General features: G+C 32.8%; 3 protein-coding genes across 4 annotated transcripts; 1 reads left to right on the top strand and 2 right to left on the bottom strand.

Annotated features, from left to right (window-relative positions):
• Positions 1-177: 177 nt before the first annotated feature.
• On the bottom strand, positions 178-10,388 carry LOC125062371. Its single transcript, XM_047668240.1, has 5 exons — positions 5,404-10,388; positions 4,690-5,024; positions 3,968-4,249; positions 1,108-1,437; positions 178-955 (listed from the first exon to the last, which is right to left on the bottom strand). The coding sequence occupies exons 1-5, from the start codon at positions 10,380-10,382 to the stop codon at positions 351-353; spliced, it is 6,531 nt and encodes a 2,176-aa protein (XP_047524196.1). The 5' UTR covers positions 10,383-10,388; the 3' UTR covers positions 178-350.
• A 21-nt stretch (positions 10,389-10,409) lies between these two features.
• Positions 10,410-14,630, bottom strand: LOC125062372 (the record flags this gene model as incomplete). The annotated part of the gene is made up of 1 exon (XM_047668241.1): positions 10,410-14,630. A coding segment is annotated over exon 1 (4,206 nt), but the record flags the coding sequence as incomplete, so codon positions are not given.
• Positions 14,631-18,668: 4,038 nt separating this feature from the next.
• On the top strand, positions 18,669-23,200 carry LOC125062703. 2 transcript variants are annotated; one of them, XM_047668779.1, is made up of 3 exons: positions 18,669-19,086; positions 19,187-20,017; positions 20,122-23,200. In XM_047668779.1, the coding sequence occupies exons 2-3, from the start codon at positions 19,842-19,844 to the stop codon at positions 23,183-23,185; spliced, it is 3,240 nt and encodes a 1,079-aa protein (XP_047524735.1). In that variant the 5' UTR covers positions 18,669-19,086; positions 19,187-19,841; the 3' UTR covers positions 23,186-23,200. The 2 variants fall into 2 exon arrangements, with proteins under 2 accessions (XP_047524735.1, XP_047524736.1); XM_047668780.1 differs by having other exon boundaries at positions 18,669-20,017.
• The last annotated feature ends 1,216 nt before the right edge of the window (positions 23,201-24,416 follow it).

Here is a 24,416-nt window from a genome sequence, read left to right as displayed (position 1 = left end):
ACCGAGCGTCAAAGGACAATCCTTAAAAAATACATAATAAGTTAACGTAATTTATATTATTGTCGAACTCGAACTGCCTAGCGTGGAGTTTGTTGTTTCACCTATTAATAAATCTCTGAAGTTAGATTAGTAAACCCTATTTATAGGCCATAGTATATATACGGAAACCGCTGTCGCCACAAGCATACCATTCTTCACTACTACTAAAAACATTTTTTTTAACAGAAACGAAGTTACGAACTCAATGTTTATTCATAATATACCATAGAATAATTTAGGATTAACACAACAGAACAAGTGCAGTAAACATGAACACGATGGCGGATGATAGAACTTAAACATATGAAATTTTAGTCATCTATGAGTTGAAAACATAATATACCACTTAATCCTCTTGAGGAAGAACCCTTACCGCCTATGTGAAGCTTAATTCCTTTAAGTTCTTCGAGGCTCTTTTCAGGCACAACGTCAGGAGGGCATTCACAATCTGCTTTTTTCTTTTGTCCATGCTTTTCGTTACATAGACAGAACAGTTTTCCATATTTATCTCGATCGCTTTGTATAACATAACTTAAAGCTTCTTCAAAACTCATTTCTGGTTCGGGCACTTTTGGTACGCTAATTATTTTGAATCCAGACATGTTTTGGGTTAAATCTGATTTCATTCTTCTTATTTGGTCTTCATCAATCAAAACCATTGGGTCGAATTCTTCTTGAGGTAATGGAGGACATTCACAAATATGTTTTTTATCTTTCTTTTTGTTCTTTTTCTTCTCATTAAAGTCAGGGTTTGAGTTAATTTCATAGATAGGTCTTGGCGGTGTATGTTTTTCCAAATTTTTACTTTTTGATGCGTGTCGCTCACAAGGACATTGCCTTTTTAATTCTTCTTTACTGCGAGAACCACAGGATATGCAATCCTGGCTTTTAGATGACTGTTGAAGATTTGGGTTTTCTGAAAAATTTTAAACCGTAAGTTTTCCCTTTATGATCCAAGTTAAATATGGTTCTCTGATCTTTGAAAATAAAATTACTTTTATAAAGAGCAGCAGTTCCACATTATTCTTAAACTCATTTTCAGTAAGGACAAGACTTAACAATACTTACTCATAATCGGTTTAACCACTTTAGTGTCAATTCTTTCAGTGGAAGTACCACAAGACTTTGAGGCAAGATCTCTTCCAATTTTTTCTAAAATTTCTTTAAGTTGTTCAAAATTGCATTCGCATTGTTTACTAGAAGTTGGTATTTGATTTAAATTTGAATTTAATGGCGAATTTGGAATATGTTGTGTAGGAGGTGCAGAAAAATTGCCACAAGATGGTGTTTTACAAAGTCGTACTGGTGTTTGATTAGGACCCAAGTTTTTTGTTCTATATGAGATATCCTTCTTTCTTATCATTTCATGACAGCATTCATAATTTTCACGATTTAACCCTAAAAGTAACGTGACTATTATTATTTATTTATTCAAAAAGATTTACAGTAATTTATTTTATAGTACAGAGATTAATTATGTTAACTATATATAAGATGTGATACACAATCGTGGATCGTATACGTCAGTAGTGTATAGTCTAGTCGACAAGTTGAAAATGGAACAAAATAGAGATACTACTCTTAAAATTATGTGCGATAGCTCATTGGATCCGGAATGACGTCTAGAAAAATGTGCTAAAAGCGTGTATTAGCACATAAAAAATTGCAAAAGTTATAGACCATTAAAGATGAAAAAATAATGGCATTTAGTTTTTTGCCAATATTTAATAAATTATTAATATTTAAGAAATTTCAAATAAAGATTCTGAAAGAGGAGGAAATTTCTAATAAAAAACTCCTGACTCCCAGAACTCTATCTCCATTATTTATAATGTTAATTTAACGCTGAAAATAGGTCTGCGGTTGACATTTTTAGGATTCGCGCGTGGCGTCAAAAGCGACTACGGCACATTAATTCATTTATTTAAGGTATTGAATATTTTTTTTTAAATTTGAAAAAATTATGGTGTGTTCTGAACACTATAATTAATTTATTCCCGTTGAAAATTTTACTTAAAGTTAATTTTTCAACAAGTTAAATAATTGTTAACTAACGAAATTTTCTCCAACGACCGTCTTAATTGTAAGTGAAAAAAAATGTTTAAATAATGGTCGTAAAAATATTTCACTTCGTAGAGCCTTTCTTACATACATACTTAACAAGATCGTGCCATAAAAGTTAAAAAAATATTTATACTTTGTTTATAATAATTTTTTTACTTAAACAAAAACTTAAAAATCCATGTAATGATGTTAAAAAAATTTTTTTTTTTCTAAATCATCATATAATCGTTTTTTTATTAATACAAGATATTTATTGATTTGCAAAAAAAAAAAATTTCCGCCATTTGTTGATAATTTTTTTTTAAACAAATTGATTAAATCAATATTTTTTAAAAAAAATTTAACACAACTTTATTACATTAAAAATTTTATGATTTAAAAAAAAAATTTTTTTCCTTAATAACAATTTTTGATTGTTTATAATCGTTTTTTTTAATTTTCTATTGTTTAAATAATTAGTTAAGAAATTTTAGAATTTAGAAGTTTTAGAAAAAAAATAAAACAAAAGTTGAATATTTGTTTATAACAAATTGGTAAGTTAATAAACAATAGAATTGTTGATTAAAAAATTTTTTTTTCTGTTACTTTATAGAAGACTGCCAATTATGATTTTTAGGAAAAAAAAAATTTCTTAACTAATTATTTAAACAATAGAAAATTTAAAAAAACGATTATAAACAATTAAAAATTGTTATTAAGGAAAAATTTTTTTTTTAAATCATACAATTTTTAATGTAATAAAGTTGTGTTAAATTTTTTTTTTTAAATATTGATTTAATCAATTTGTTTAAAAAAAATTTATCAACAAATGGCGGGATTTTTTTTTTTTTTGCAAATCAATAAATATCTTGTATTATTAAAAAAACGATTATATGATGATTTAGAAAAAAAAAAATTTTTTAACATCATTACATGGATTTTTAAGTTTTTGTTTAAGTAAAAAAATTATTATAAACAAAGTATAAATATTTTTTTAACTTTTATGGCACGATCTTGTTAAGTATGTATGTAAGAAAGGCTCTACGAAGCGAAATATTTTTACGACCATTATTTAAACATTTTTTTTCACTTACAATTAAGGCGGTCGTTCGAGAAAATTTCGTTAGTTAACAATTATTTTACTTGTTGAAAAATTAACTTTAAGTAAAATTTTCAACGGGAATAAATTAATTATAGTGTTCAGAACACACCATAATTTTTTCAAATTTAAAAAAAAATATTCAATACCTTAAATAAATTAATTAATGTGCCGTAGTCGCTTTTGACGCCACGCGCGAATCCTAAAAATGTCAACCGCAGACCTATTTTCAGCGTTAAATTAACATTTTAAATAATGGAGATAGAGTTCTGGGAGTCAGGAGTTTTTTATTAGAAATTTCCTCCTCTTTCAGAATCTTTATTTGAAATTTCTTAAATATTAATAGTTTATTAAATATTGGCAAAAAACTAAATGCCATTATTTTTTCATCTTTAATGGTCTATAACTTTTGCAATTTTTTAGGTGCTAATACACGCTTTTAGCACATTTTTCTAGACGTCATTCCGGATCCAATGAGCTATCGCACATAATTTTAAGAGTAGTATCTCTATTTTGTTCCATTTTCAACTTGTCGACTAGACTAGTAATCTACATTTCAGCAATGACCTTTCTTTTGACACTAAAATAATTACTTCTTAATTACGAAAAATAGAGACATTATTATTACGCATACTATATTTCACTATTTCTTTGTAAAAATACTTGGATTTAAATCGTCATTGGCTTTGTATAAAAAGAAATTGTTCCGGGGCTCGATTCCGGACTAAACGAATATAAAAAAAATTGTTTTGGACTTCAAAATAGGTTAATCTCTAAAACCTTTACCTTGTGATAAGGCATCATTATTGATGAAAGGAATCACTAATTCTGATATTACATTTGTCATTTCTGTTTTTTGTAAAGGCTTTTCATTAACGATATCACAACAACAGGGCCGATCTTCAGTAGTGTCAGTAGAAATTTCTATACATCCCTTCATCTTAAGTACATCTGGCTTAATGGTTACTAGTTCTCCCGGAACTCTGTGCCTTTCAGTTAATCTGTTTCTGCCTTTTGCAGATATCTTGAAGCCATATAACTTTTTCGGTTTACTTTGTAGAAATTCACCTTAAAATATGAGAAATATGCTAAAATTATACTGGGAGATACTACATTATTGCTGCAGCTTACAGCATACATTGGTATAATAACTACAAAATACAATTTTTAATGTGACAATCACTTAATTAATCAAAACAATTATTAAACAAGACCAACTTAAAAAGTAACAATTACTAATTAAAACAATTTAAATTACAAAAACTAAACAAAAATCGATTTTAATGTGTGAGGGGTACATACAGGTACAAGGTTTTCTTGTTTACTGCGTAGTCGTTCGTAAGATCTAAAATACCTATAATCTATATGACTTTTAAAAAAATACTTAATACAATAAACAGAAGTAGTAACTCCAATAACTAAGAATTGGTAGCAATCTTTGGTTTGCTTCAATGTGGCTTGCTTGATCAAACTGAATGAAATTATATTAACTTCCAAGGAAAACTTACTATGGTAGCTATTGTCAAAACATCCCTTGCTGGTTACAGGTTTTTCAGAAAGCTGAATGCAAATTGTTGAACTAACTTCACTGTTGCAATATACACGGGTAGAACTGTTTTCTGATGATGTTGGAAGCAGAACATAAAGCGATGAGTTTTCACTTAAAGCTTGCTGAGATAATATTTTACTTATTATACTCGCTAAATTGGGATGAGTCGTCTTACATGCACAATTATAAATATTATTTATAGTAGATAATCTCTGTATTGTTGGATGGTCATTAAGAATGTTATTGGATCCTAAATCGGTATCTAAATCAGTGTCGAACGTCGTGGAATGCATTCTGTAACAAATTTTATTTTTTAAATGTTCCATCATAAAATTTCATTAGTTAAATAGGTACAAAAGAATATAGGAGCATACTAGCATTCGAGTCGGGTGGCCACACAGTCAAACTTTAAATTGTATGGATTATATCTGTTTATTAATAATTCAGACGTTTAATTGACTGATTTGTTTGTAACAGTACCAATAAAAATTAAAAGTAAAACCCTATTAACCCTAACCCGGCAGCAGCGGTCATGATCCTCATATAGAGATGATACGATTCCAGATCCGCCCTTAAACCGACGCTTCGTTTGAATGCAATGACTAGAATTGAATCTATTGAAAACAATATTAATAATCACTAATCAATTATTATTATATGTACAAAACCATACCTTGCAATCCCATAATGTTTCACTTGATCAATAATGTCCAAGTCTGTTATACTCTCATCTGATTGTGAAGAATAGTCCAAAGTTCTTTCAATTAGATATGCAGAATTTGATGAACAATTTGAGACTGTGATGGATATAATGCTTATTGATTTTGAAAGTATGCTTTTATTAGAAGACGAAGAAAAAAGTGTGGATTCAAAAGCACCTATAACTGTTGATATATCAATACTTAGTTTTGAATCATTTGATTCATCCGATGATTTAATAAAAATATAAGTTTCACTTAAGCTTTCACTATAATTGCTAGTATGTTTTAATTGATTTTTTGATTTCATTTTGATTGATTCACTTGAAATAGAAGAAAATTTAGCTTTGTCGTTTTGGTATTTAATCTCCAATTTAGTACTCTCAGTCTTAATATATTCTTTGGAAGTATATGAAGGCGCTGCACTTACTTGACCTACTGTGACTTTTATACCTTCATTATCAGTGAATACACCACCTTTTACTCCCGGTACGCATTCGTCAGGACAAGGGCATAACGATGATATATCCGGAGATGTAACTCGTATTTTTACATAACTATGTTTAAACCTTATTTTTTTTCGATCACAACCACAACCACGGTCACAAGTAGTGGTTTTTATAATATCCTGAAACTCTTCTTTTATGCCTATTTTAGATTTACCAACACCAATTGCTACTTCACTCTTTTTAGCTCTATCGACACCAATTTTTTTCGATTTTGTTTTAATTTTACCTTGTCTTTCAGAAGGTGTGGGTTCAGGAGGAAGGCCCAAAGCAGTGCGAACTTTTTGTATCAACACTTTTTCCGATGGTGTTTTTCCTTCCGGTAAGGGCAAACCAGCATCCGCTAATCCTCTAACAATTTTTTCTTTTTCAGCGATTGACTTTCCCTTCAAAGGTGTTAATAAGCCCTCCTTTTTCGCTTTCTGGAAAGCTTCTCTTTTAGAAGCTGTAATTGGGATGCCGCCTATTTCCCCAATTATTTCAGATTTCTTCTTTGGCACACTTTTACGTATTCGATTAATCAGATCTTTTTCAGACGGTGTACGCCCTTCTGGCAAAGGTAATCCCATTTTAGCTTGTTCTGTTAAAATTTTTTCTTTCTGAGCCATGGTTTTTCCTTCAAGTGGAGTTATTATACCAGCTTCATGGGCTTGATCATATTTCCGTCTTATCGATGATGTTTTTGGTTCCGGTGGTAAGCCGAGATCCTTTCGTACTTTTTCTATAATTTTTTTTTCAGATGACGTTTGTGCCTTTGGCAATGGAATTCCATTTTTAGCTAATCCTGTTAAAATTCTTTCTTTTTCACCATCTGATTTTCCTGTTATTGGAGTTAATAATCCAGCTGCTCGTGCTTTACGCATTTTTTCCGAAGTAATTGCTGTAACAGGTATACCCATTTCAGTTTTTATTTTATCTATTAATTTTTTTTCAGACACAGTTTTAGGTTCAGGTAATGGTAGTCCTTCTTTAGCCAGACTTTTAAGTATCCTCTCCTTATCCTTTGCAGATTTACCTTCAAGTGGCGTCAGTAAGCCAGCTTCTTTAGCTTTTCGAATTTTCTCTGATGGTACGCGTGACTTAATAGCAATTTTTTCTGCTTCCGGTGTAAGTATATCACATATACATTCATCGCTTGGCCCTTTTCCTTCCTTCATTTTTTTAGCTGTTTTTGTTTCCAATTTTTTTAATTCTTCTGGTGGTAATAATTTCGCTCGCTTTCTTTTACCGGATTTAATGTCCTTAATTAAAGCCTTCTCTGATGCTGTTCGGCCCTCTGGTAATGGAATTCCCATATCAGCTTGGGTTTGTAGAATTTTTTCCTTTTGGGGCTTTGTTTTACCTTCCAATGGTACTATAATACCTGCGGCTATTGCTTGGTTATAATTATCTCTTTCTACTTGTGATTTGGGTATGGGTGGTAAACCTAGATCACGTCTAACTTTATTTAGTATTTTGTCTTCAGAAGGTGTTTTTGCTTCTGGTAAACGTTTCCCTTGCATAACTAAGTTTTTTAAAACTTTTTCTCTTTCGGCTGAAGGTCCTTTCGGAAAAGCTACTTCGCTTACACGTTTTAATTTTTCTGTCTGGGGTGTCACATATCCTGTTTCAGCTTTAATTTTTTTGATTAGAGCCTTATCGGATGGTGAAACACCTTCAGGTAAAGGTAATCCTGCTTGTACTCTTCCTTTTAATAGTTTTTCTTTTTGAGCTGGCGACTTTCCTTCAAAAGGTGTAATTAAACCTTCTGCTAATGCTTTACGAAGTTTACTTGATGATATTCCGCCTAGAGGTATACCCATATCTGCTTTTACTGTTCTAATTAATTGCTTTTCAGATGCCGTCTTTCCTTCAGGTAATGGTAAACCAGCCTTCGCTAATCCCTTCAATATTTTTTCCTTTTCTTTTTGAGATTTTCCTTGAAGTGGTGTTAGTAATCCCGCTTCTTTGGCTTTGCGTAACTTTTCAGAAGGTATTGGTTTAACTGTTGTTGTCTTTACTTTCTTAATAAGCTCTTTTTCCGAAGCCGTTCTACCTTCTGGTAGGGGAATTCCCATTTCAGCTTGTTTTCTTAAGATTCTTTCTTTTTGTGATGGTGTCTTTCCTTCAAGAGGAGTCATAATACCCATTTCATGTGCTAGGCGAAATTTTTCTTTTAAAGATGGTGTTTGAGGCTCTGATGGAAGACCTAAATCTTTACGCACTTTAGCAATAACCTTTCTTTCTGAAGGTGTTTCTCCTTTAGGAAGAGGGATGCCATGTAATGCTAAACCCTTTAAGATTTTCTCTTTCTGAGCATCAGATTTCCCAGTTAATGGAGTTAAAAGACCAGCTGCTTTTGCAGCTTTTATTTTTTCTGATGGAATTTTTGGTACCATTGATTTACTTTTAGAAGGAAGTGGTGTTATGTATCCAGTTTCCGCTTTTATTTTCTTTATTAATTCTTTATCTGACGCAGTTACTCCTTCCGGTAATGGCAAACCTGCTGCAACTCTTCCTCTTAATATTTTTTCTTTATGAGCTTTTGGTTTTCCCTCTAAAGGTGTTATTAAACCTGCTGCTTTCGCTTTTCGAAGCCTTTCGGATGTTATCCCACCTACGGGAATACCCAAGTCTTTTTTTATTCTTGATATAAGTTGTTTTTCCGACGCAGTCTTTGCCTCAGGCAAGGGTAACCCTTCTTTTAACAAACCTTTTACAATCCTCTCTTGTTCTTTTGTAGTTTTACCTTTCAGGGGTGTAAGTAAGCCAGCTTCTTTGGCTTTACGGAGTTTTTCAGAAGGGACTGCTGGGGGCATACCCATTTCTGTTTTTACTTTCTCTATTAACTTCTTTTCAGAAGCAGTTTTTGGTTCAGGTAACGGAAGTCCTTCTTTTGCTAAGCTTCTAACTATTCTTTCTTTTTCTTTTGGTGACTTACCTGTTAAAGGTGTCATTAAGCCCGCTGCTTTTGCTTTACGCAATTTTTCCGAAGTAATTGCTGTAACAGGTATACCCATTTCAGTTTTTATTTTATCTATTAATTTTTTTTCAGACACAGTTTTAGGTTCAGGTAATGGTAGTCCTTCTTTAGCCAGACTTTTAAGTATCCTCTCCTTATCCTTTGCAGATTTACCTTCAAGTGGCGTCAGTAAGCCAGCTTCTTTAGCTTTTCGAATTTTTTCTGATGGTACGCGTGACTTGATAGCAATTTTTTCTGTTTCTGGTGTAAGTATATCACATATACATTCATCGCTTGGCCCTTTTCCTTCCTTCATTTTTTTAGCTGTTTTTGTTTCCAATTTTTTTAACTCCGCTGGTGGTAATGATTTAGCTCGCTTTCTCTTACCTGATTTTATATCCTTAATTAAAGCCTTTTCTGATGCTGTTCGACCTACCGGTAAAGGAATACCCATATCAGCTTGCGCTTGAAGAATTCTTTCTTTCTGAGGCCTAGTTTTACCATCCAATGGCTCTATTATACCTGCTGCCATTGCTTGGTTATATCGTTCCCTTTCCGATCGAGATTTTGGTTCAGGAGGTAAACCTAGGTCACGTCGAACTTTATTTAGAATTTTTTCTTCTGATGGTGTTCTGGCAGCTGGCAAATTTTTGCCTTGTACTACTAGATTTTTTAAAGCTTTCTCTTTTTCTGCTAGATTCCCTGTTGGAAAAGCTTCTTCTAATTCTGGATGCGGCTTAACGGTTTGTTGAATTTTAGCTATGATAGCTTTTTCAGAAGGCGTGCGTCCTTGTGGGAGTATAACTCCCATCTCCGCTTGTTTTCTTAGTATGTCTTCTTTCTCTTGGGGCGTTTTCCCTTCTAATGGCGTTATTATACCTGCTACTAAAGCTTTTTTGTATGCGCTTTTTTCACCTGAAGTTCTTGGTTCGGGGGGTAATCCAAGATCAGCTCTTACCTTGTCTATTATTTTTCTTTCAGATTTGGTTTTGGCTTCCGGAAGGGGAATACCGTTTTGAGCTAAACCTCGAAGAATATTTTCCTTCTGTGCTGCTGTCTTGCCTTTTAACGGTGTTAACAATCCCTCAGCCTTTGCTTTCCTCATTTTTTCCGAAGGGACTCTTATCGCTGACGGTGGTCTTACAGTCTCTTGAATTTTTGCTATAAGGGCCTTTTCTGATGCTGTCCTTCCTTGGGGCAGAGGTATACCAAGTTCAGCTTGTTTCCTTAGTATGTCTTCTTTCTGTTGGGGCGTTTTCCCTTCTAATGGAGTTATAATGCCAGAAGCGAATGCTTTGTTGTATTTAGTTTTTTCAGTTGAAGTTTTTGGTTCCGGCGGTAATCCGAGATCGGCCCTTACCTTATTAATAATTTTTTTTTCAGACTTAGTTTGCCCTTCAGGAAGGGGAATACCGTTTTGAGCTAAGCCTCGAAGAATATTTTCTTTCTGTGCTGTTGTCTTGCCCTTTAAAGGTGTTAACAAACCTTCTGCTTTTGCTTTCCTCATTTTTGCCGACGGGACTCTTATCGCTGACGTCGGTCTTACAGTCTGTTGAATTTTTGCTATAAGGGATTTCTCTGATGCTGTTCTTCCTTGGGGCAGAGGTATACCAATTTCAGCTTGTTTCCTAAGTATGTCTTCTTTCTGTTGGGGCGTTTTCCCTTCTAATGGAGTTATTATGCCAGAAGCGAATGCTTTGTTGTATTTCGTTTTTTCAGCTGAAGTTTTTGGTTCCGGTGGTAATCCGAGATCTTCTCTTACCTTATTAATTATTTTTTTTTCAGATTCTGTTTTCCCTTCAGGAAGGGGAATACCGTTTTGAGCTAAGCCTCGAAGAATATTTTCTTTCTGTGCCGTTGTCTTGCCCTTTAAAGGTGTTAACAATCCCTCTGCTTTTGCTTTCCTCATTTTTTCCGATGGGACTCTTATCGCTGACGTTGGTCTTACAGTCTGTTGAATTTTTGCTATAAGGGCTTTCTCTGATGCTGTTCTTCCTTGGGGCAGAGGTATACCAATTTCAGCTTGTTTCCTAAGTATGTCTTCTTTCTGTTGGGGCGTTTTGCCTTCTAATGGAGTTATTATGCCAGAAGCGAATGCTTCGTTGTATTTAGTTTTTTCAGCTGAAGTTTTTGGTTCCGGTGGCAATCCGAGATCTTCTCTTACCTTATTAATAATTTTTTTTTCAGACTTAGTTTTCCCTTCAGGAAGGGGAATACCATTTTGAGCTAAACCTCGAAGAATATTTTCTTTCTGTGCTGTTGTCTTGCCCTTTAAAGGTGTTAATAATCCTTCAGCTTTTGCTTTTCTCATTTTTTCTGATGGGACTCTTATCGCTGACGTTGGTCTTACAGTCTGTTGAATTTTTGCTATAAGGGCTTTCTCTGATGCTGTTCTTCCTTGGGGCAGAGGTATACCAATTTCTGCTTGTTTCCTTAGTATGTCTTCTTTCTGTTGGGGCGTTTTACCTTCTAATGGAGTTATTATGCCAGAAGCGAATGCCTTGTTGTATTTAGTTTTCTCAGCTGAAGTTTTTGGTTCCGGTGGTAATCCGAGATCTTCTCTTACCTTATTAATAATTTTTTTTTCAGACTTAGTTTTCCCTTCAGGAAGGGGAATACCATTTTGAGCTAAACCTCGAAGAATATTTTCTTTCTGTGCTGTTGTCTTGCCCTTTAAAGGTGTTAACAAACCTTCTGCTTTTGCTTTCCTCATTTTTGCCGACGGGACTCTTATCGCTGACGTTGGTCTTACAGTCTGTTGAATTTTTGCTATAAGGGCTTTCTCTGATGCTGTTCTTCCTTGGGGCAGAGGTATACCAATTTCAGCTTGTTTCCTTAGTATGTCTTCTTTCTGTTGGGGTGTTTTCCCTTCTAATGGAGTTATTATGCCAGAAGCGAATGCTTTGTTGTATTTCGTTTTTTCAGCTGAAGTTTTTGGTTCCGGTGGTAATCCGAGATCTTCTCTTACCTTATTAATTATTTTTTTTTCAGATTCTGTTTTCCCTTCAGGAAGGGGAATACCGTTTTGAGCTAAGCCTCGAAGAATATTTTCTTTCTGTGCTGTTGTCTTGCCCTTTAAAGGTGTTAACAATCCCTCTGCTTTTGCTTTCCTCATTTTTTCCGATGGGACTCTTATCGCTGAAGTTGGTCTTACAGTCTGTTGAATTTTTGCTATGAGGGCTTTCTCTGATGCTGTTCTTCCTTGGGGCAGAGGTATACCAATTTCTGCTTGTTTCCTTAGTATGTCTTCTTTCTGTTGGGGCGTTTTACCTTCTAATGGAGTTATTATGCCAGAAGCGAATGCCTTGTTGTATTTAGTTTTCTCAGCTGAAGTTTTTGGTTCCGGTGGTAATCCTAGATCTTCTCTTACCTTATTAATAATTTTTTTTTCAGACTCAGTTTTCCCTTCAGGGAGGGGAATACCGTTTTGAGCTAAGCCTCGAAGAATATTTTCTTTCTGTGCTGTTGACTTTCCCTTTAAAGGTGTTAACAATCCCTCTGCTTTTGCTTTCCTCATTTTTGCCGACGGGACTCTTATCGCTGACGTTGGTCTTACAGTCTGTTGAATTTTTGCTATAAGGGATTTCTCTGATGCTGTTCTTCCTTGGGGCAGAGGTATACCAATTTCAGCTTGTTTCCTTAGTATGTCTTCTTTCTGTTGGGGCGTTTTCCCTTCTAATGGAGTTATTATGCCAGAAGCGAATGCTTTGTTATATTTCGTTTTTTCAGCTGAAGTTTTTGGTTCTGGTGGTAATCCGAGATCTTCTCTTACCTTATTAATAATTTTTTTTTCAGATTCAGTTTTTCCTTCAGGAAGGGGAATACCGTTCTTAGCTAAGCCTCGAAGAATATTTTCTTTCTGGGCTGTTGTCTTTCCCTTTAAAGGTGTTAATAATCCTTCAGCTTTTGCTTTTCTCATTTTTTCTGATGGGACTCTTATCGCTGACGTTGGTCTTACAGTCTGTTGAATGTTTGCTATAAGAGCTTTTTCTGATGCTGTCCTTCCTTGTGGCAGAGGTATACCAATTTCAGCTTGTTTCCTTAGAATTTCTTCTTTCTGTTGGGGCGTTTTGCCTTCTAATGGAGTTATTATGCCAGAAGCGAATGCCTTGTTGTATTTAGTTTTTTCAGCTGAAGTTTTTGGTTCCGGTGGCAATCCGAGATCTGCCCTTACCTTATCAAGAATTTTTTTTTCAGACTCGGTTTTCCCTTCAGGAAGGGGAATTCCATTTTTAGCTAAACCTCGTAGAATTTTTTCTTTTTGTGCTTTTGTTTTGCCTTTTAAAGGCGTCAACAATCCCTCAGCTTTGGCTTTTCTAATTTTTTCTGATGGAACTTTAAACTCTGAAAGTGGCCTCGTAGTTTTTTGAATCTTTGCAATAAGAGCTTTCTCAGATGGTGTTCTTCCTCGGGGTAGAGGTAAACCCATTTCTGCCTGTTTCCTTAGGATATCTTCTTTCTGTCTAGAAGATTTTCCTTCTAATGGAGTTATTATACCTGCGTTGAAAGCTCTTTTATAATTTTTTTTATCTGCTAATGTTTTAGGTTGTGGAGGAAGCCCAAGTTCATCTCGGACTTGATCAATTAAGTTACGTTCCGAGTTAGTCTTTCCCTTTGGCAAAGGAATTCCATTCATGGCCAAGCCTTTAAGAATTGTCTTTTTCTGCTGTGGTGTTTTTCCTTCCAGTGGAGTTAAAAGACCTTCTTTTTTAGCTTTACGTAATTTTTCTGATGGTACTTCAGTAGCAACTGATGCTACTCCAGCTGATTTAATCTTTTCTATTAGCGCTTTCTCAGATAGAGTACGTCCTTCGGGTAAAGATATTCCCAGATCTCTTTGTTTTTCTAAAATTTTGAACTTTTGTGATTTAGTTTTACCCTCGAGAGGGGTAATGAGACCTTCAGCTTCGGCTCTTTTGTATAATTCCTTTTCTGATTTACTCTGCGGCTGCGGAGGAAGAGCTAGTTGTGTTTTAACTTTTTCAATCAGGTCTTTTTCCGATGTTGTTTTTGGCTCTGGCAAAGCTACACCAGATAATATTAGTTTCTTTAATGCTGCTTCCTTTTCTTCAGGAGTTTTAGCTTTTTTGATGGCTAAAAGTTCTTTACTTTTTATTTTTCGTTTAGCTTTCTTCTTTTCTTTAACTCCCAACTCAGTAATTCCAGTTTTACGCAATTCACCTAAACGTCGCTCTTCTCTAGGAAGATGTCCACAAAGTATACAATTGCAATTATCACAATTTTTCTTTTTATAACAATCGTACAGACTTTTCATGACCTCAAACATAGCATCTGAATTACATGAACAACAGCAGCTCTCTTCTTGTGTACTAAATTGACACCGATAAACGTCCCATTTGGCAAAAGCATAATGAGGTGACGGGTTCTGAGAAGATCGCATCTTTCGGCTGTTCTGATTATGAAAAGGTACAGTTTGAAGGGATGCTGAATAGTTTAATGGTACTTGTTTACGGCTGGTGTTTGAGTAACATGTAGATGTACTTTTTTGTTTAAATTTTGTCATGAGATGCATAGAATCATGTGTTGATAATCTGCAATTTTTCTTTCTATGAACAATTATTGTAACATCATTATAGAAACTCCTGCTTTTTTTAAAAAACTTATTGGTTGTAAAATTCTTCTCTCTTCTATTTTTAACGTTAGGATGCACTGTTTCGGTTTCTGAACTCTTATTTCGTCTGTAGTGCATGAGATATTTTATTTGCTTATCATCCGCCATTGTAGTTTATTTCTATAATCATACTCGTAGTCAGATTTAAAATCGATAAGAAGAAAAAAATCTAACAACTCAAAAAGATAGTCTGCTATCAGAACACTTAGGACTATTTTTATAATTAATGCCGCGTCATTTCTGTTGCCGCGATAAGGTAGCCACAAATGCTGAACTTGATCCATAGATCACCGCATGTTCATAGATAATCTTAACGTTTCAACAAAACGACTAGCAAAATAGATTTAAGAATTTTAAAAATAACCCCCAGTCGTCGCCGAGTATAATAGGTAAGTACCGTGAGTAATAAGCTTTAATTATATTTTACTTTATCAACTCAATATGTGTTTAATTGAACTCACAAAAAGTTATAAAAGTATTATATACAAGATAGGACTGAACCAGAATGGCGAAGTCTATTTTGGTGATTTTTACTTAAACCTATCCTCTATATAAGTAAAATCTCTTAAGATTTTAGGTTAGAAACAGCTGTTACGCAAATTTACAAAATTTAATAATTAAATTTGTTAACTAACCTTCTTCAAATTTAGATCATGAATGTGTCCACTGTTTTAAACAGTAGACATATTAGTGTTATAAAGGAATTTTCCTTTATTTATTAAGTATATAAATATCTATTTACATAATTTGTATCTTAGATTTTTCAATATTTTTGCTACAATTTTTAGCATAATTATGACAGATATTGTCAATGTTTTCTTATTAAGTCGATGTAATTTCATGCTAGAATTATAATACCTCTCTATGAATAGACAAGTAAACAAATGCGAACTCAAACTCAAAATATCTTTATTCATATAGGTAATTGTAAATTTACATTTACTACCAGTTCGCAAGTCAAGGGCGTAGAGCGGGTAAAGGCCGATTTACATTATCTTAGTGTTTAGGAGAGTGCTTTAGGATAGTACTTTAGTAGAAATATGTAAACGCTACTTGCTTTAGTAAACGCGACGCTAAAGAACTTGCCTTTCAAGTTGTACTAAAGCACTCTCCTAAACACTAAGATAATGTAAATCGGCCTTTAGAAGAACTGGCAAAAAACTTTCCGCCACTCTTTTTAATCGCCAAGTATTGTCATACAAATTGTTTGGAGCAAATCAATCCCAAGGATTAGGATCATTTAAGTATTCGTCAAATTTATAAAAAGCTGTATTGACAATTGAAACCAACGGTTTGGCGGAAACGTCACTGCTCATGCGTAACGTAACAAGTGTTGACTCTCTAGTTGTAATTATAGTATTAAATTAAATTTTCAATTACGTTTTCGACTATGCGGTGTACTCGCGATGTTTAATACCTATATATCTTCTTAATTCAGTAGAATTAAGACTTACTCTTAGACTACTGTCTAATTAATTAATTAATTAGACAGTAGTCTAAGTTAGCCGAAATGGTTTTATCGTGTCCTTTCATAGAGGAAACGCGTCATCAACTACAAATACATACGGCAATATTCGTTAACTATTATGCAACCTTTCTGATTATTTGACGTATTTCATTAAAGTTTGTCATAAAATTTCGTATTTAGCAATACTCTCCACTATCGGAAAGTCTTTCATTTGTACCAAAATCAAGTAATAGGAATCGGTATTTTGCAAAAACACATTAACTGAAGACGTACTTGAGTGCGTAAATGAGAATTTTAAACGGCCTAAGCTCCCCGATCGTTTAAAGGTTTTCGAAAAACTTTTTGGGATGAAACTACAACGGAATTGGTAGCCTAATTTTGTCATATACTGTAAGAACAATCTATGACTCACTCGCATACTCAAAGCCAATATCCCTTACAAGTTAACCAACACAGTTTTCAAGAACGTGCTGTCCAGTATTAATCCTTAAGCTAATTCAACATTACAGTCTACTTATGATGAATAATTACCCGGCATTAGGGTAATATTCACAGTCGAAAGTAAGCGCGGCATAATTAAATACGGAAATTATAGACATGCGGGAGTCATACTTAGTGCCGAATGTCGATATATTCGTAGAAATGTCGCAGTAATATATGAAGAAAATCTTTTTTTTACGATTTAACACTTACGACCATTCATAGCCTGTCTTAGTATAATCTTGAATGATAGCAATAGTATAATGTTTATCATAGTAGTCCGTACGAGTACATTGGTATGGTAGTCGAAATGACACACCGTGTAGTAGTATGGATTCCCGGGCACTGCCTCACCCACTGCTTCGGTAAAAAAAGCTGTTTCGGAGGCAGCGCCCGCCTAAAAAAAAAAAAGTTTGTACTCTAACCCCACTAAACAGGACGTGCGGAGTCGAATGCACTCACTCCTGAACTGATAGCTCTAACCGTTCCAGAGATAGCTTTCCCAAAACCTTGCTAATTACTTACTAATCACCACCTTATCAGTTACTATTTCCTGCACGAAATCCCCACTCATTATCTAATTACTTAATGACTCAGTACGAATGCATCGTTATCTACTTTCCTACATTCACTAACCCGATCTATGGCTCTAAAAGAAAAATAGAATAATATAATATAATAAACTAAATCTAACCTAACCTAACCTACGGGTCTAAGCAAACAACAATAAATATACCTACATTAACACCATTATCTATAATAAAATTAGATGTAAGGGTTACATATTTAAATAAAACATTTTTATTCCAGGTATTATTCTTTTATTTATATGTCCATTATATTTCTATACAAATTTACTAGCACCGTATCATTGTTCTCTGAGTCACACGTAAAATTTCTAAGGAAGTCTTCTAATCTCATCCCCCTGAACTTGTAATATATGTATACCAAACAGTACTCTCCGCACACCGCCGATAGGTAATCCTGAACCGTAAGGTTATTGTATCTCCACATGCAACAATTCCTCCTTAAAAATCCTTCTATTGCTTCAATAGGTTTACGTCCAAACGAATCAAAGTATTCCCCAACTCTTTCGACGTTTATATGAATAGCCACCCAATGAGACCCCGGCTGTGAATCAGGGTCAAGATTGCATATGATAAGTGCTGGCACCTGAGCATACATCGGCAATCGATTTGAAGGATATACGTTGCTCTGGAGGCTGGGATGTATTCTACGAAGACTCATTTGCACTTCTAGTGTGTTCATAGTTTAATACGCGTTTACTCCCCTACTCTTTCACTCTCTTACTGACTACATTTATTACTATCAATTCATATTTGTACCAATGTATTTAAACACACATAATATGATCTCAACGTAAGTAATGAGTCTCTTTGTAAAAAAAGTAATGAAGGTAAATAAAAACCATGTCATATTCGATTACATTATATTTTATTATTCTTAATATCATAATAATTACATAAGTGATTGCTTAACTACTATAATCCACACATACATTTCTGTTCTTATCTATTTCTATAATATTTGAAAACTCTGCGTAAACTACACAGTTAATTGTTTCAGTCAATGCGCTCTCGAATCTTACTTCCATTCTTACACTACCATGGCGTACAAGATTCCAATGCACATTAGAGTTAGCCGACAAGTCAGGTGTTAAATCAAAAGCTAGTAAACAGTATCCATTTGAATATTGTTCCCTCGATATTCCATTACCTTCGTTAAGAAAATGTATACCGGTGCCTGAGTACAGGGTGTGGTATGCGCTAGTAAATACATCGTTTGGAAATGATGGTTGTAACGATTTTGAAGGTATCTGTTGACCATCTATATATAGGCTAAATGAGCAAATACCAAAATTTTCAAAGTTGAAAGGATTTTTAACATAACTACCGTTGAATGCTGTATTATTCACAAAACCTATAATACATCTCTTAGGAACCTGCCCTGCGATTCTGTAACTCACTTCACAACTCACACAGCGGTTTTCGCATCGGCGGTCTCTCTCAAATCAGTCGTGAAGCAGTCATTTTATGATTTGACATTCTGATAAACAATAAAGTACAAGCTCCCACCTTTTCAGAATGCCAAATCATAAAATAACTGCTTCACGACTGATTTGAGAGCGACCGCCGATGCGAAAACCGCTGTGTGAGTTGTGAAGTGAGTTACAGAATCGCAGGGCTGTCCTAAAATATACTTCAAAAGTAATGAAGGTTAATAAAAACCTGATAAGGTTATTCGTTTATATTTTCATATTCGTAAATATATTTTATTGTTCTTAATATTATAATAATTATACGTATATGTGGTTGCTAAACTACTAGATACACACATTTCTGTTATTATCTATTTCAAAAATATTTTAAAAATGCAATGACTATTAAGATTGCAAAGGGTATTTAGAGTGCCCTTTGTATTTCTTATCCACATTTTACTGATAGGTATGGATACTTGTTCAAACATGCAGTCGAGTTGAATATCGTAACTAGATAATGATATCCATTACCAGTCTATATAACCCGATACTTGTAGAAAGATTTAGTATTGTGCTCTAAGTTCGACAAAAGTGAAGTGGTTGAAAGTTTGAAATAATAAACAACAATGGAGGTAAGTTATTTAAATTTTATAAATTTGGTTTCAGTAAATTCTTTAATAATTCCTATTTATTTTTTGAAACGCATTTTGATTTGTTTATGTTATATTTCAGTCTTCATACAACCTGAAAGATGTGGATAAATGTTTCAGACCATATAATTATTATAATTTATCTGATGATGAAGAAGAGGTTTTAAACATAACAGAAAATAAAAATAAGAAGACCAATCGTTTAGATGACTTTTTTCTTCAAGAACCTGACCGGAAGAAGAAAAAAACTAAACTTTCTTCAAGTGTTGGCCGTGCAGGGAAGGAGGGAAGCATTTCATATATATCGACTGATAAAGATGATGGAATGGACGCTGACATACTTGTGAAAATGGAATTATATAGTTTAAAAAAGTTGAAAGAAATCCCAGTGGCACAACATTGGAAAAATGCAGATATTCGTGTTAAATATTATATGAAAAACGATTCCAACATTGATGTTCAGATAAAGGATATTGTATACAACATAACAAAGGGGATATCCGAGGAAGATAGTGTAAAACGTTACAGTTTTAAAAATTAGTTTCATTTAGTTTCTTCATGCTTCAGATTTTAATACCATATGTTTATATAATTAAGTAATGTTTCAGTTTTCCACTAGTATAAATACTATGTTGCATTGTACAAAGTCAATCATTGTGCTTTTTGTTGAAGACCTTTGCGCATTAAGGTTAAAAGTGTGAGACAAAAAACAGTTGTGAAACGAATACATATAAACAATGTCTCAAGAATGTGTTAGTGTTTTTTTTGATGAAATGGATCATGAATTTGAAAGCTTATCCATTGATACAATTGAACTTTTCAACGTTTGTGATGAAATAGAAAGAAATGATTTAAATCACCCATTTTATGATCAAAGAATGATGGTGCTATGTGATGAATTCGATGGGAAACTGTGAGTATATTTAATAATCATATTTTCTATATATATTTAATTTTTTTTTTTATTTCTCTATTCGCATTTCTAACAGTTAAATATAATAAAATTTTATTCGACAGGGTTGATCAAATGGGTCGTGGAACTAAAAGGAAAGCAGCTGTTGATATTAACTCTGCTGACATCAAAAGAATAAAATCTGGATCGAACATGGATCTTTCACGGTCTTCACAAGAGCAATCAACATCGAATGAAGGTAATAATTTTAACATGAAATTTTGCTGTATTTGTAATAGAAATGTTTCCAAAAAATATTTCGCTAATCATCTAAGGAGCAATGCACATAAAAATAATGTAAATAAAAAACAACATTCAATAAAACCCAATGTTAAGATAATTGAGACTGCGTTCGGTAATAGAATAATAACCTATAGAGTAACTTCAGAAAATCAAAATGATTTACAGTTTGAGACACCAGAGTTATTTCTTGCATCTGTCAAAGATACAATATTTACAATAATAAATAAATCTATAGAAGATCATACAATTTTAAAAATAAATTTCATTTTATATGGTGACTTTGTTCAGGAGACAAAAAACATTAACAACACTTTTGATTTCCAATCAATGAATTTTATTGTTTGTATTGGTGATGATTTAAATATATTTTATACAACTCTCACGAAATCTCTAATAAACTATATAAATTCATTCGAGAGAAAGGATAGTGGGTGGAGTCTGAAAAAAATTTTACATTTGGATATGAATTTAAATCAATTTAACCCTTTAAGAGGAAAATCCTTTATTGAGTTACCACATGATATAAAAATAAAAAAAGCTGTGATAAATGTTAAAAACACTGATGACGCCTGTTTTAAGTGGGCACTGTTATCTGCTTTATTTCCAATTCATAAAAATTCGGATAGAGTATCATCATACACCAAATACAGTCATAAATTAAAGTTCGGTAATATTAAATTTCCAGTCAAATTAAAGGATATACACAAAATTGAAAGTCTTAATAATATAAGCATTAATGTTTTTGGGTTAGAATATAATGAACAAAGAAAAAAGCATTGTATTGTTGGGCCATTGTATTTTACAAAGAATAAAATGCAGACTCATATAAATTTACTATATTTGACACAGGGTAAAATCGGTCATTATTGTTATATAAAAAATATGTCACGATTAATAAGTAGTCAAGTTTCGAAATCCAAGGAAGCTATATATCTATGTGACTTTTGTTTACAATATTTTTCAACATCTGAACGTTTAAATAACCATCAAAAAAATGATTGCAGACATATTTGTACACAAATACCAAGCGTAGATAAAAATAAAAAAAATTGGTGGGGCGATATTGTATCTGAAAATAAATTAAGTTTTGATAAATTTCAACGTAAATTGATGTTACCTTTTGTTATATATGCGGATTTTGAGGCTTTTTTAAGTCCCTTAGCATCATGTTCAAACGATCCTTTAAAATCACATACAATAAATGTACAAAAACATAATGTGTATAGTTTTGGATACTACATTAAATGCTCATACGATGATAAATTGTCTAAATATGTAACATATACTGGTGAAAACTGTGCTTTACAATTTATGGAAACCCTGAAAGATAATTTGACAACAATTGTTAAAAAAATTGGTTTCCAAAAAGTTGCTAATAAAATATCACCAATTCAGCAAGATATAGTTAGCAAATCTATTCATTGTTATATTTGTAATAAAATTTTGTGTGGGAATTCAATGATTTACCACGATTGGTTTACTGGGGAATTTGTTGGGGTCATACATAAAGTTTGTTCAGAAAAATTTAGAGTACCTTACACTATACCAGTCTTCTTGCACAATTTAAGTCATTATGATGCACATTTTATCGTACATGCCTTAAACTTTGATGAAGGTCAGGTAGAAGTTCTCCCACAAAACAAAGAAAAATACATATCATTTTCAAAGGTTCTTAAAATCAATAACAGTAATGTAACTTTACGTTTTGTGGATTCCCTAAAATTTTTACCCAGTAGCTTAGATACTTTAGCAAAAAATTTAACAAAAAATAATTTTAATGAATTATCAAAATGCTTTCCCAATTCAGAAGACTTTAAACGGCTGACTAAAAAAGGTGTATTTCCATATGAATTTATTAAAGATTTTGATACATTAAACTACAATCAACTTCCAGATCTTCCACACTTTTACAGTAGTCTCACAGATTCCATTATTTCTAATGAAGATTACAACCATGCCAAAGATGTTTGGAATCATTTCAATTGTAAAAATATGTTGGATTATTCAAATCTTTATTTAAAAACTGATGTTTTATTGTTAGCAGATATTTTTGAAAATTTTAGGCGTGTTTGCATTAAAACGTACGATTTAGACCCGGCTCATTACTATACAGCACCTGGATTAAGTTGGGATGCTATGTTAAAACATACTAAAACAGAGATTGAATTACTTTCTGATATAGATATGATTGCTTTTATTAAATCAGGAATTCGTGGTGGTGTTTCGCAATGTAGCACTCGCTATGCAAAAGCAAATAATGTTTACATGTCTGACTATAATGCGAAAGATAAAGAGTCATTCTTAATGTATTTCGATGCCAATAATCTATATGGTTGGGCAATGTCACAATATCTACCTACAGGTGGTTTTGAGTGGGTTAGTGCTGATACAGATTTTAATGTTAGTTGTTCATCAGATATAGGTTTTATCTTAGAAGTAGATCTGGAGTATCCGGTGCATTTACATGATAAACATTCAGATTTACCTCTTTGTCCAGAAAATATACCAGTTGGGGACGCTAAGGAAATTAGATTGATTCCAAACTTAAAAAATAAATCCAAATATATTATTCATTATCGAAATTTAATTCAATGTTTGAAAATGGGTTTAAAATTATTAAAAGTTTATAGAATATTAAAATTTAAGCAGAGTCCATGGTTAAAGAACTATATAGACCTTAATACACAATTAAGAACTCGAGCTAATTCTGATTTTGAGAAAGATTTCTATAAACTCATGAACAACGCAGTTTTTGGTAAGACTATGGAAAATATTGAGAAACGAGTTAACGTTAAACTGTTAACCCACTGGGAAAATAGGGGCAAAGTATTGGGGGCTGGGGATCTAATTGCTCAACCACATTTTCAGTGTTTCAATATTTTCTGATAGTCTTGTTGCAATTCAATTAAACAAAATGAAATTAATTTGTAATAAACCTATTTATCTCGGATTTTGTATATTAGATATATCTAAAACGCTGATGTATGATTTCCACTATAATTACATGAAAGAGAAATTTACTTCAAATCTGAAACTACTGTATACAGATACTGACAGTCTCATTTATCAAATATTTACTAGTAACTTTTATAATGATATAAAGCCAGACATTTGTACACATTTCGATACATCAGATTATAATCCAAACAATGTTTTTAATTTTCCTCAAGTAAATAAGAAAAAATTTGGTTATTTCAAAGATGAAAATTGTGGTAAAATCTTTACAGAATTTGTGGGTTTGCGATCAAAAATGTATGCATTACAGGTAGATGATAAAATTATTACTAAGGCGAAGGGTGTTAACAAATGTGTCACTAAAAAATTAACGTTGGATAATTATAAGTCATGTTTGTTTAATAAAAACGTACAGCATTGTAAAATGTATCGGTTTAGATCATTAAAACATACAATTTTTACACAGGAAATAAATAAGGTGTGTTTATCTTTTAATGATACAAAGCGGTACATTTTACCAAACAAAATCGATACGTTACCTATAGGTCATTACCAAATCAATAGTATGTAATTAAGTATTGTAAATATAACAAATTGTAAATTTTTATGTAAAATAAATTTGTTTTGTACATGTATAATGTATAAACGTGTACTGTACATTAATATTGTGATATAACACTTACATTTTTTGTATATTTCATATAAATAAATTGTTTTTAAAATATCAACTTAGTTTTATTCCTTTCCCTGAAGAAGACAGAAGTCAAAAAATAATGATTCATTTTATTCATCCCTTTGCTGCCATCGTAGCAGGACCTAGTGGATGTGGAAAATCTAACTTTGTTGCAAATTTCATTAAGCATAAAAGTAGTATATGTAATGAGATTTTTTTAGAAATAACATGGTGTTATGATGAAATGCAGCCGCTATATAATATACCTGGAGTAAATTACCACCAAGGACTACCGGAATTGCATATGTTTGATGGTAAAAATCCACACTTGATTATAATAGATGACTTAATGAGGGAATCTGATGGTCGAGTTGTTGATATATTTACAAAAGGTAGTCACCATAGAAATTTGAGTGTTTTTTACATAACCCAAAACTTATTTCATCAAGGAAGAGGACAGCGCGACATTTCACTTAATTCAAGTTATAT

The sequence above is a fragment of the Pieris napi genome, chromosome Z (genome assembly GCF_905475465.1).
Source record: "Pieris napi chromosome Z, ilPieNapi1.2, whole genome shotgun sequence".
Classification (NCBI taxonomy): Eukaryota; Metazoa; Arthropoda; class Insecta; order Lepidoptera; family Pieridae; genus Pieris; species Pieris napi.
The sequence above is the reverse complement of the archived record's forward strand: the minus strand, read 5'-3'. Positions and strand labels throughout refer to the sequence as shown.

What these genes read in the sequence shown, in the direction of transcription:
- LOC125062703 (XM_047668779.1), top strand. Translation starts at nt 19,842, where the DNA reads ATGTCTCAAGAATGTGTTAGTGTTTTTTTTGATGAAATGGATCATGAA. An exon ending in GATGAATTCGATGGGAAACT is followed by an intron (nt 20,018 to 20,121) that starts GTGAGTATATTT and finishes TTTATTCGACAG; the next exon opens with GGTTGATCAAATGGGTCGTG.
- LOC125062371 (XM_047668240.1), bottom strand. Translation starts at nt 10,382, where the DNA reads ATGAGGAAAGCAAAAGCAGAAGGTTTGTTAACACCTTTAAAGGGCAAG. An exon ending in AAACATTATGGGATTGCAAG is followed by an intron (nt 5,025 to 5,403) that starts GTATGGTTTTGT and finishes AATTTGTTACAG; the next exon opens with AATGCATTCCACGACGTTCG. An exon ending in TTTTGACAATAGCTACCATA is followed by an intron (nt 4,250 to 4,689) that starts GTAAGTTTTCCT and finishes TCATATTTTAAG; the next exon opens with GTGAATTTCTACAAAGTAAA.